At 44.6% G+C, this 13,080-nt stretch overlaps 3 protein-coding genes across 3 annotated transcripts in view; 1 reads left to right on the plus strand and 2 right to left on the minus strand.

The window, feature by feature from the left end:
- Positions 1-13,080, minus strand: part of SP2 (Sp2 transcription factor) — a 276,227-nt gene that overhangs the window by 250,115 nt on the left and 13,032 nt on the right. The window lies entirely within an intron of this gene.
- Positions 1-13,080, plus strand: part of MRPL45 (mitochondrial ribosomal protein L45) — a 390,432-nt gene that overhangs the window by 148,151 nt on the left and 229,201 nt on the right. The window lies entirely within an intron of this gene.
- The window catches only part of KPNB1 (karyopherin subunit beta 1), a 36,905-nt gene continuing 31,700 nt past the window's right edge, over positions 7,876-13,080 (minus strand). The window contains exons 20-22 of the mRNA XM_050762595.1: positions 12,563-12,677; positions 12,028-12,189; positions 7,876-10,136 (exon numbers count right to left, since the gene is read on the minus strand). Coding sequence (XP_050618552.1) covers position 10,136; positions 12,028-12,189; positions 12,563-12,677 — 278 coding nt within the window. The 3' untranslated portion in view covers positions 7,876-10,135. The remainder of the gene's footprint in view (positions 10,137-12,027; positions 12,190-12,562; positions 12,678-13,080) is intronic.

Below are 13,080 nucleotides of genomic sequence, written 5' to 3' on the forward strand. Positions count from 1 at the left end.
ATTATTTGAGCACCTGCCAAACTCCCGGGCAAGAGAAACAAGTTTTTTGCTACTTTTCCTGCTGTGTGACCTTGGGCAAGTTACCTTAACCTTTCTAAGCTGGAGATCATGCCCCACCTAAGCACTCTCATGGAGGAAGAATGGAAATCAGAACTAAATACAGCAGCCTGCGAATGCTCAGGAAGTGTTAACGAGTCATTTTGAGTATTGTCTGGTGGATTAAACAATGTGGACAGAGGCATGGTCAGCCTAGCTGCAGGTAGGGAATGATCAGGGGAATGTGGAGGACTCTGGCTAAAGAGCATCCTCTGTGGACAGGGAGGCAAAGCCCGGAAGCAGGGGATAAGCTGGGCGGGGGCTTTTGGCAGATTCAGGCTTTAACTGTGAAGACTGCTGGGAACCTGAGCCTACCTTTTTGGATCCTGAGGTGGTGTGGGGGGTGGGAATCTCCCAGGGGAAGGATGGAAGGAAAAGGCTTCTTGCTCTCTCTGAGCTTTGAAAAGCAGCAGTTGCCATCTTTCCTCACTGCTGGGAGAAAATTGGACTGAGAGGTGAGCTCCTACCAGGAGAGCCAGCCAGAGCTCTAGACTTGTTCTCTTCATAGAAGGGGGGATTCTCAGTGGCTTCGTTCCTCCTCCTCCTGCTGGGTTCCCTTTCAGTCTTTCCTGCCAGCACCAGCTCCCTTTTGTAGTCCAGAACAGGAAGGCAGGTCAGCCACTTGTTCTCTGAGGCACTAGCTTTCTCTGAGCCATGTGGGATGACCCCTCTACCCTTTAGATATGAAGGCAAACCAGTGGGGACATCTGTCACCCCACTAATCCCAAGGGCTAGGCAGATATTCCTTTCCCTAACACTCCCCATGATCTCTTCTGAAGCAAGGGACCAGGCAAAAGATTGGCGGCTAGGCTAGGGGGTGTAGGGTTTTCTCTGGGACCCTCAGTGATCTTGGACTTGGCCACAAACAGGACCCATGAGACCAACTGGCAAGCTCTCCCTCACTGGAAAAGGTAATGGGTCCCAGGACCTTCTAAGCACACACTCCCTGGGATGAGTCGTCAGCCCCTGCTGCTGCTTGGATGCTCAGGGCCTAATTGAGTCACCTGGCGGGGTGCAGCCAAATGGTTCTATCCTTGGTTCTAGGTGATTGGTAGCAAAAGTTCAACAGAGATTAGGCCTGGTTTAGGTGCCCTAAAATCCTCCCCCTCCTCCGGTCTGGACCTGATCTCACTGCATTCTCCATTTCTAGTTCTGCTGCTCATACCAGGCAGTTCTGAGAGCAGGGATTACATTTTTGTATTCTAACGTGCCCTGAGGGTTGGTACCTGCTCATTGTATATTTATTCCGCAAAGATTTCTTGAACATGTATTATGTGCTGCTGGGTACTGAGAATACAGTGCTGAACAAGTCTCTGACAGGTATACATGTCTCTTGCTCTCGTGGAACTTGCAGTATGGTAGAGAAGTCAGAAAAATAAAAAGACGAATAAGTAAAACCACTAGAAATTGTGACAAAGGGCCAGGCACAGTGGCTCATGCCTGTAATCCCAGAACTTTGGGGAGCCGAGGCAGGCGGATCACCTGAAGTCAGGGCTTTGAGACCAGCCTGACCAACATGGTGAAACCCGTCTCTACTAAAAATGCAAAAGTTACCCAGGCATGATAGTGGGTCCCTGTAGTCCCAGCTACTTGGGAGGCTGAAGCAGAAGAATTGCTTGAACCCAGGAGGTGGAGGTTGCAGTGAGCTGAGATGACCCCATTGCACTCCAGCCTGGGCAACAAGAGTGAAACTCCGTCTCAAAAAAAAAAAAGAAAGAAAGAGATTGTGATAAAGGATAAAAAAGAAACACCAAGGGGCAGCGCTAGAGAAGAATGGGAGGGTGGGATCTGCTTCACAGTATTCAGAGAAGGTCTCTTTGATGAGCTCTTATGGTTTTTTTGTTGTTGTTTTTGTTTTTGTTTTTTTTTTAAAGACAGGGTCTTGCTCTGGCCCCCAGGCTGGAGTGCAGTGGTGCGATTTTGGCTCACTGCAGCTTCACCCTCCTGGGCTCAGGTGATCCTCCCACCTCAGTCTCCAGGCGTGGTGGCTTGCACCTCAGCTGGGACTACAGGCGCATGCCACACGCCCGGCTAATTTTTGTATTTTTTGTAGAGACAAGGTTTCACCATGTTGCCCAGGCTGTTCTTGAACTCCTGGGTTCAAACCATCCACCTGCCTCGGCCTCCCAAAGTGCTGTGATTACAGGCATGAGCCACCGCACCTGGCTAAGCTAAATCTTAAAAGAGTAAGAAAGTATATTCTTTGTTGAATGAGTAAATAAATGAGGCAGTGTGACTTAGGACTAACTACTTCACTTTTCTAGGCCTGTTTCCTCATCTGAGAAAGCTAAACATTGCTCTGAATCCCTTTTAAGAGCCCCTGATATTGGCAGGGCTCATCATGGTGGAGACAATAATAGGGGGTATAGTGAAGGGGATTGGAGCCACGGTGGGAGGAGAGTGGGGAAAGTGGTGGACGGTGATCAGGCGTGAGTTGTAAAACATTTCTAAATGGTCTTCACAGGCGTGGTAACAGAAGACCCACCTCCAATCGTTAAGGTAGGAGAGACAGTGCAAAGGCAGGTCCCCAGAGCTGGCCCTGCCAGTGTTTCCTCCTTGGAAACCACCAGGGAGAGACTCTCCCACTCCCATGACTCTTGCTCTGGAGAAAGACTTTGTCTTTCCTGTCCCATTATTGCCTGAAAAGAGTAGGAGGAGGTGACATTAGCAGCCAGTTAAAGAGGCTGAATCAAAACCCAGATGACTCAAATGGAACCCTGGCGGGCAGGAAAATTGATTAACTCCATGTGACAATGCAGGATCTGGGTGCCACCTTCGCCCTCCAGTTCCAGACCCTAGAAAATGGGCCATTGACCATGCAAGCATCCTAGAACTCCAACTGTAGCTGCAGGTGTTCCATCAGATTGGAGGGTAGGGCAGTGGTAGAAAGACATTCCTTCACCATGTCCCCAAATTCCTGTGGAGGTAATGCAGAGCCTCTAATTGAATTAGTAGGGTTTGGGAGGGAATAGAGTGTTTTGTTTTTGTTTTCTTTTTATTTGAGACAGAGTTTCGCCCTTGTTGCCCAGGCATAACCTCTGCCTCCCGGGTCCAAGCGACTCTCCTGCCTCAGCCTCCCGAGTTGCTGGGATTACAGGCCTGTGCCACCACGCCTGGCTAATTTTGTATTTTTTGTAGAGACGGGGTTTCTCCACGTTGGTCAGGCTGGTCTCGAACTCCCAACCTCAGGTGATCTGCCCGCCTCGGGCTCCCAAAGTGCTGGGATTACAGGCATGAGCCACCACGCCCAGATTTTTTTTTTTTTTTATAATTCCGTATGTACTTCATTTTTATCCACAGCCATGTTCTTTTCTGCTGTCTCCCAAACAATTTTTTAAAAAGTTACATTGAATTATTGAATATTGACTATTTCTTATCCATCAGAATGTGAGCTCCACAGGAAGATTTTGTTTGCTTAGTTCACTGCTATATCCCCATTGTCTCCTGGCACGTAAACAGTTGTTTGGTAAGTGCAGTAGCGCAATCACATCTCACTGCAGACTTGATCGCCTGGGCCCAAGTGATCCTCCTGCCTCATCCTCCCACCACACCTGGGTAATGTGTTTTTTTGTTTTCACTTTTGTTTTGAGACGGAGTTTCGCTCTTGTCGCCCAGGCTGGAGTACAATGGCGCGATCTCAGCTCACCACAACCTCCACCTCCCAGGTTCAAGTGATTCTCTTGCCTTGGCCTCCTGAGTAGCTGGGATTATAGGCATGTGCCATCACGCCCGGCTAATTTTGTATTTTTAGTAGAGACGGGGTTTCACCATGTTGGTCAGGCCTGTCTCAAACTCCTGACCTCAGGTGATCCACTTGCCTTGGCCTCCCAAAGTGCTGGGATTACAGGCGTGAGTCACTGCACCGGGCCTTTTTTTTTTTTTTTGAGACAGAATCTGGCTTTGTTGCTCAGGCTGGAGTGCAGTGGCGCGATCCTGACTCACTGCAACCTCCGCCTCCTGGGTTCAAGTGATTTTTCTGCCTCAGCCTCCTGAGTAGCTGGGACTACAGGCATACACCACCATGTCCAGCTAATTTTTGTATTATTAGTAGAGGCAGGATTTCACCATGTTGACCAGGCTGGTCTCAAACTCCTGATCTCAGATGATCCACCCGCCTCGGCCTCCCAAAGTGCTGGGATTACAGGTGTGAGCTACCACACCCGGCCTAATGTTTTTTATTATTTGTAGAGACAAGGTCTCCCTATGTTGTCCAGGTTGATCTCCAACTCCTAGGCACAACCGATCCTCCCACCTCAGCCTCCCAAAGTGCTGGGATTACAAGCATACACAGTGCCTGGCCAGTAGTAGTTGACTGGTTAATCAATGTGAGTTCAAGGTCCTGTGCTAAAAACTTTGTATGTATTATCTTTCATCAGGATCCCTGTTTTACAGGAGGAAATCGAGAATCAGAAGAGGTGGAGAATTTGCCCAAGGTCATACTCAAGACTGAAATATTTTGAAGGGCAATGCCCAGAACATAGCAGGCATTGCTCATTGCTATGAAGAGCTTATTCACACAGAGCCATTTGTGAACTCTTTCCTTTGGAAATGGTGACAGGCTGCCCCTCTGCATCCAGAGCTAATGCTATATGCCAAAGCTGAGATGTACTTTCCTTTCAGACAAAAAGGTACATTTCACACTGAGGACAGCTCAGCTTAGTAACCTGTGGCCAAGGAGCACCTGGGAGAGGGAACAGCTCAGGCTTTGAAGGCCTCCTGCCTGTGCTGTGCATGGGATCAGCTGACGGAGCTGGGGTAATTCAGATGTGGAGCTTACTCAGCAGCCTAGTGGCCTTTTTGGCCACAGAGCACCAACAACCACCCCTCCCCCAGCCCTGGTTCCCAAAAGCTTCCAGCTTAGAGAAAACGGAGCAGAAGTGCAGGGAGATGGTTTGGTTCAAACTCCAATCAGGAGGGAAGCTGATCACACACATATTCAAACTCCAATTAGGAGAGAAGCTGATCTCACACACATATACACTCAATTAAGTCTGGCAGTTGCCAAAGGTTAATAATGGAACTTATTATAGACTTAAGACAAAATGGCTTTGCTATTGAATTCCAAAATCTCTTCAACCAGGGTTCTCTCTGATTAATAACTGTAAGCTCATTTACAACACTGGCACACAACGTAGGCTAGACGTATAAATCTGGAAGGTCAGCATTGCTTGCTAGCCTGTATGACTTTGGGCAAGGTTCTTAGCCTGTTCCCATTTCCTCCTGTAAAATGGGACTAAAATGGTGCCTTCCTTACAGTGTTGATAAAGTTTATTACTCTATGAAAGATACTTATAGGCCTAGCATCTTGTAAGTACCTAAAAAGAACATCATGTAAATAATGACTAACTATTCACTAATCCTGTTCCCATTCCATCAGTTAATCCAAGGTTGAGAAGTCAGCCTGAAGTCATCCAGCAGGTAAGACCTAGAAGTCTTCTGTGGCCCTGCCCTTCCGAGGTTTCTGGATGCTCTGCCCTTCAAAGGCTAAGTGATGCCATCACAGGAACTCTGTGAACTCTATGTCATTAGTTCAACAAATATTTGTCAAAAGTCTACTGTATGTCAGGCACTCTCTCAGCTGAGCATACTAAAAGACAGCCAAGGTCACTGCATTAGGGAACTTATGTTATAGTGGGAGAAACTGGCAACAAATAACGAAATTGAAATATATTTTTTTGGTAGTGCTGGGAAGGGAATAGATGGCATATCTTAAGTATGTGCAACATGGACCTTTGTTTTTTATCACTAAGAGGCTCACAGCATCTGTCCAGGGCAAATGTGTAAAGCCTTGATTTGACAGACCTGGCTCTGAATTCTGGCTCTAAGTGACCTTGGTCTGATGAGTCAATCTTTCTGCCCTTCCTTCCTCATCAGTAAAACAGGAATACTAAGGTTGTTGTACAAATTAAAACATAAAACCTCAGTGTTTACCATTTTTCACTTTAGGTGGGCCAAGCTGGGACCTTGGAGGCCAGGTGGAACTGCAGGCTTGCACTGTATGTTTCTGAATGTTTGTTTTGGGACCAGGTATATGGTAATGGGGTTTCTTGTGGGAGCAGTTGCTCCTTCTCTGCCATTTGATGAACTAATTGCATTCTTTGCTCAAATCTCACCTTCAGTGGAGAAATGTTCTCAGTGAATCATTGCTGTTCAGGACTTAATGCAGTCTGGTAAGAATTAAAAGTTACTCTCTCTAACTCAGTAACCTCCAAATTGGATTTAGAAATACTAGAACTTCTATTTATCATATAATTGCTTTTTACTTTCTATTTTTGTGTCTTATGATTAGACAATACGTGATTATAGTAGTCCAAGTATATAATTTATAAACACATGGGATATGCATGATCAAAAGTTTACTAACAGGTATACAATCAGAAAAGGGGAAAGGCCACATGGAGTCTACAGCCCTCATTTTGCTTAACTAAGAAAGGGTTATTTCCATGAAGTACCCTGCAGGCACCACTATGCTAATAAGCAGCAGGGTTAAGGAAAGGGCCTAGTCTCCTAAATCTCAACTAGTGTTCTTTCCAAGTTTCTTGGTGGGGGGCGGGGGGAAGGCAATGCAAGTACAAATGAAATACGTGATGAAAACTAAGTGAAAGGCCAACTTTTGGATGATCCGTTAGACGACACATCATTAGCTTGAGAAACAGGCACAAAACAGAGGACAATCTCTGCTCCTGCTTCAAACTCTCCAAACACAAAACCTCCTCCAGGCATACTTTTTCCTTACCTCATTTGTAGGACACTGTTTCATCTACATCACATTACACTATGTAGAGTCCATTTCAAGATGTGTGTCCCTCCTTTCCCCCACACACATACACAAACACCTCTCACCACACATTCCGACTTCTTTCAAACCATTTCACCTCCATGGAGGTGACACCATTTGGGACAAAAAAAAAAAAAAAAAAAAAAAGCAGCAAGATGTTGAAAATAAAAATAAAGCGGACTTTATTTAGAAGATAAAGGTGGTGGTTATCGGTTTTGGTTAATCTAGTTGGGCTCAAGTGTTTTACAGGTCTTAAATGCCATCACAAACTGGCATGCCAAGGGCATTCTGAATGCCAATTACAGATTGAAGTTGTTTCAAAAACAAAGATGCTATCAAAAGCTGATGGGAGTTTGGAAATTTCTTAAAGTCGGACTAATACACTTCTTAAATAGTAAGAGTAAATAGATTGCTTGGTTCTGAAAGTTAAAACGCTACGCTGAGCAATTCCCCTTTCTTCACAAGTCCCTAAGGCAATATTACAGTTGCCTCTGACAGCAAGAAGTCCAACATTTCAACAGAGGGGGGCTGAGAAGAACTGAGAAAAATGAAAAGCAAAATTAATAAATGTAATTGATATAGGCAGCTGCCACTTGTGGTAAACCAAAGCCTAGTCTGATGCCCATTTTCTTCACATTTGCACTGACATCTTCCCAAGCAGACGGTAACTACATTCTTGAAGGAATATGCCAAGACTAGGGTGGGGAAGGCCCAGACAGTGAGTGGACAGAATGCATTTTGCATCCAGTTGCCTTAGGTGGTATAACTGATTTAAGGACAAATACCCAGACTATGGAAAATCCACTAGCAAAAGGTTAACTAGAAAAGAGGATTACATGCATAACCAGTGCAGAGTAACTGCAAGGCACCAAGACCACATCCAACCAGCCCATTTTCCTCCTTTCCACCACTGAATGGATCTGGGAGAAAGCATTAGTAACAGCACTCATCAACTGCTTCCCTGGAACAAAACATGACAAAACACACGGAAGGTTTTTTCATTATGGTTCTCGGTGTACTTTATTCTCCTGCTGTCTAGCTAAGCAGCCCACACAGGACAGAAATGGGTAGCACTGAGGAATGATCAGATTTTTTTTCTATCCCCAATATTTCTGCCCCCTCCCTAAGCCCTGACCCAAGCCTATCTAATAATCAGGAATGGTTAGTACATCATTCTGTTTCTCAAAGAACAACTGAAATGGAAACAAGGCATTAGAGGACCAGGCCTCTTCTTAATAGGGCTTAGGAGCTGGTATGAGCTCTTTATTCACAATGGAGCGTCTCTCCTTCAAATACCTGGATTTTTTTTTTTTTTTGTACACTGGTTCATAGATCGGCACTTGACTTTGAACCTGGCACCAAAAGGCACAATATCTGATACCCTGTACAAGAGCTATTAGAGATGCTGCCATATGGATGGGCAAAACTGAGCCAATCCCACTTATGAATGGAAGGCTTGGACATGGAAGGGAGGATATAAATGAGGAGTTGGAGAAAAACACAAGACCATACTTTTTGCTAGAGTGGAAATGAAAGTGGGAATGAGGGTCTTGTTTTTAGTCCTCTAAGGACCAGGAAGCAATTTTAAAACTTCCTTGGTTTTTCTGAAAGCAGCATATTCAAACTGCCAGCAAAAACTCCTAACAACTGCAAAACCAAAAGAGGATCAAAGCTCACCAACATCCCTTCTTATTGCTGAAAGACTCTAAAATTCAGGATGCCCTGTTCCCCTGTAAAAGGGAAAATAATTAAGTCTGATTTATGGTAATCATACATCACACTTCTAAAAAAATATTAAAGTGTGTGACCAGGGGACGTTTGACACCATTTTATTAACCTTCAACTTCAGTGGAAAAATATAACCTTTTTCAAGTGCCATTTTCATCACAAGAGTTCTAGTTAGTGTGTTTGTGTATTCACACACACACACTTTTTTTGTTTTGTTGGTTTTGAAGTGCAGCAAGAGACCAATACCGCATTGTAGTCAATCAAATAAAAGAACAGAAGGCCAAGCAGTTTCCAAATGGTTATTTTATCAGATTGTTTGAACATTTAATTTATCCTGTTTGCAATCCAAAATAGTTACCTGAAGTTTGCTGTTCTGTGTGTATGTGTGTGTTTACTTTTATTGTATATTTATTTTTCTAAACTCTTTGGCACAATTTTCTGGGGGCGTTCAGACTGCCACAATACAAGTCAGGAGAGGGCGTTTTCTTTGTGCTGCCAATTCTGATCATTTAAATTTTGGTTTGTTTGGGTTGTGACTTTTTTTGTTTTTGAAATCTGCGTTATTTGTAACAATTGTACTTATATTTTTCTATATCCTCTAACGCCAGAGTTTTCTTTTTCTCCCCCCCTCCCCCCCACTTCTACATTCACAGTTGAACCATATTATTAGGAAAGGCGCCTTGATGAAAAGATCAGGATAGGAGCTCTGACCATTCGTCAGTGTTTTCCCTAGAATAAAAAAAAAAAAAAAACAAAAAAACGAAAAAACAAAACAAAACCTAAAGAGCGTCTTTCCTGTTTTTTTTTTTTTTTTTTTTTTTTGTTTTGTTTTTGTTTTTTTTTTTTAACATCTCTTGTGCTGCATCAGTAGACAGAACTTCGGTTAGTTTTATGAAATGCAACATCTAACCCCTTGTTTTCTGGGAAAAAGAAACTGCAATGACTTGAAGTTGAGAATGTGGATACCGCCTCACTCACACACACTCATTCTCAGACTGTAAAAAATCCCTCACCCTCCTTCTAGCCGGCAAGCATAGAGTACCATGTGGCAAAGGTACAGCGAAGGTGGGCTTGAGACCCAGACTCCATCTTTCTCCTCAGTAGCAAAGGCCAGGCTGCCTTTTACAACAAAGCACCACAGCTGAACCCAGTCCCTCCTCCTCCCCCAAACCAGGCATTCCACTCGGCACCGGCCAAAAGACAGAAAAGCTACTTCTAGCCTCTCCTGGGAAGAGACAGCTTTCTTTCTTTCTTTTTTAATAAGTAACTCCATTGTTTTTCTCTTTTCCAAGATGGCCGATGTTACGGTTTTCTACGAAGTCAGTGCTTACTTAGCTCACTAACAGCGCTGCTGTTGGCGGCTGCGGCTGCTGCTGTGGCAGGATTTTCAATGTGGTGTGTTTTCAAGCCTCACTCACTCATCCTCTCATTCCCAAACATTCAGCATCCGTGCACACTCCTCACTTCCAGGTTTTTCAAAAGATTGGAGATTTCCAGTGGGGGTCCTCAGGTTATCATCCCAATGGTAACAGATCTGAAAACAGATGGAAAAAAAGGTCAATCTTTGAGATCGCATATACCCAACAGAGCCAATAATGCTGACTCCTACAATTACATGCTCCTAGGCCTGAATGGAATTTGTCAACTTTTCAAGGAATGACACTCTTCTTGTCCTATGTGCCATCCACCTGCTCTTATTAACACCTACATCAGAGGATTGGAGGGAAACTCAAAGAGCCAATTTTACTGAGATCTGTGGGGTAAGATAACTAATTAAGAGGTAAAGAAATTAAAACTATATTTCAGTCTGGGTGCAGTGGCTCAAGCCTATAATCTCAGCACTTTGGGAGGCCAAGGAGGCAGAACTGCTTGAGGCCAGGAGTTCAAAACCAGCCTGGGCAACTGGAGACCTTGTCTCTAAAAATTAAAAAAAAAAACTAGCCAGTCATGGAGGCTCTTGCCTGCAGTCCCAACCACTTGGGAGGCTGAGACAGGAGGACTAATTAAGCCCAGGAGCTGGAGGCTTCTATGAGGTATGATTGTACCACTGCACTCCAGCCTGGGTCACAGAGGAGACTTGTCTCCAAACAAAATTGCATTTCAAAGTAGGAGCCAAGGCCTGGAGTGGTGGTGCACACCTGGGAGGCCGAGAAAGGTGGATCACCTGAGGTCAGGACGAGCCTGGCCAACATGGTGAAAAAACCTGTCTCTACTAAAAATACAAAAAAAAAAAAGCCTATAACTCCAGCAATTTGGGAGGCTGAGGGGTGGATCACCTAAAGTCAGGAGTTCAAGACCAGCCTGGCCAACGTGATGAAACCCCACATTTACTAAAAATACAAAAACTGGGCCAGGCTTGGTGGCTCACGCCTGTAATCCCAGCACTTTGAGAGGCCAAGGCAGGTGGATCACGAGGTCAGGAGGTCAAGAACATCCTGGCCAAGATGGTGAAATCCCGTTTCTACTAAAAATACAAAAAACTTAGCCGGGCGTGGTGGTGGTGGGGCACCTGTAATCCCAGCTACTCAGGAGGCTAAGGCAGAGAACTGCTTGAACCCAGGAGGCAGAGATTGCAATAAGCTGAGATCGCGTCACTGTACTCCAGCCTGGGCAACAGAGCGAGACTCTGTCTCAGAAAAAAAAAAAAAAAAAAAAAATTAGCTGGGTGTGGTGGCTTGCACTTGTAGTCCCAGCTACTTGGGAGACTGAGGGAAGAGAATCACTTGAACCCAGGAGGGCAGAGGTTGTAGTGAGCTGAGACCACGCCCCTGCACTCCAGCCTGGGCGATAGAGTGAGACTGTCTCAAAAAAAAAAAAAAAAAAAAAAAAAAAAAAAAGAAAAAGAAAAAGAAAAAAGAAAATTAGTCAGGAGTGGTGGCATGTGACTGTAATCCCAACTATTCAGGAGGCTGAGACAGGAGAATTGCTCAAACCCAGGAGGCGGTGGATACAGTGAACCAAGATTGTGCCACTGCACTCCAGCCTGGACAACAGTGAGACTCTGTCTCAAAAAGAAAAAACACACACACACAAAAACAAAGTAGGAGCCAGACAACTTTGACTTTGGAAATCTTCTCTAGAGCTAGAAAACGTCTAAAAGCACTGCTGTAAAGAAAGAATAGAATGGAAAGGAATAGAAAACAGAAGAGAATTAGGGGGAAATGACATTACTGATGATTTTATTAGGACCCAAAATACTCCGGTAATTTCAGTGAATTCCAGTTATAAAAGTTCTGCTCTCCATCACTATGAGGAGTCAAACATTTGGCTCAAGGAAAAACTGAGGTTGCCTGACTCAGAAGCACCTACACAGGAAACAGTACAAACAAAAAAATGCCAGAAGGCAGTGCTTGCCAGAATGGCCTGAAGAAAATATACCTCCCTCCTCCAAGAAGTAGAAGAGGACAGTGGAGGCAAGATCTTACCAAGCTTGGTTCTTCAGTTTCCTCAGTTCTTTTGTTGCCCATGTAGCAAGGGTTTTTGCTTTGTTAGTCTTCGATCTCCGCCCTTCAGTTAACAATTCATGGATCATTGGCCTAGCTTCTACTAATTTCAGTACATCCTTCCCAAATGCTGTACATAAGTCCCTGTGCAAAACAAACACAGCTGAGAATGAGCTCCTGGCCCCATACCAATATCATGTTTTGAGCCTTCCAAACCAGTGCTATGGGTTTCTTAGCATAATTCAAAGATAGATAAAACCCTCAGTAGAGTTCACTAAACAGAGGCAATTTGTTGACCAACATCAGAGTTTATTGGGGTGTAATACAGAGACCTTGAGGGTCTGGAATAAACTATCATGTGAACACTCAAAACAGGACATGAAGGGTTCTACAAAGAAATCTCTATGCCAAAGAAGTGAATTGTTGCCATCTGCGATACTCTCAAAACTCCTTACTCCATGTTTCTCATTTTCCATGAGAAGTTCTATTCAGCTCTTAGAAGCAGGGTATAACTTACCCTATTAGTCCGGCAGCACAAGCTACTACTCCATCTGTATGATCCTCATCTCCAGCAATGTGGTCAATGAAAGACAGAATAAATTCTACTCTGGGTTGTACCAGCATCACATCCGCTATAAAAGAAAGAGAAGGTATTGGTCAGGCGCGGTGGCTCACACCTGTAATCCCAGCACTCTGGGAGGCTGAGGCGTGTGGATCACGAGGTCAGGAGATCGAGACTATCTTGGCTAACATGGTGAAACCATGACTCCACTAAAAATACAAAAAAATTAGCTGGGCGTGGTGGCGGATGCCTGTAGTCCCAGCTACTCGGGAGGCTGAGGCAGGAGAATGGCGTGAACCCGGAAGGCGAAGCTTGCAGTGAGCCGAGATTGCGCCACTACATGCCAGCCTGGGCGACAGAGCAAGACTCCATCTCAAAAAAAGAAAAAAAAAAAAAAGAGACGGTCTGATGCACCTGTCCCTCATATGGCAGGACTACATCCTTTTTCAAAATTTCCAACTATTATACCCCTA

This window comes from Macaca thibetana, chromosome 16 (genome assembly GCF_024542745.1).
Source record: "Macaca thibetana thibetana isolate TM-01 chromosome 16, ASM2454274v1, whole genome shotgun sequence".
Classification (NCBI taxonomy): domain Eukaryota; kingdom Metazoa; phylum Chordata; class Mammalia; order Primates; family Cercopithecidae; genus Macaca; species Macaca thibetana.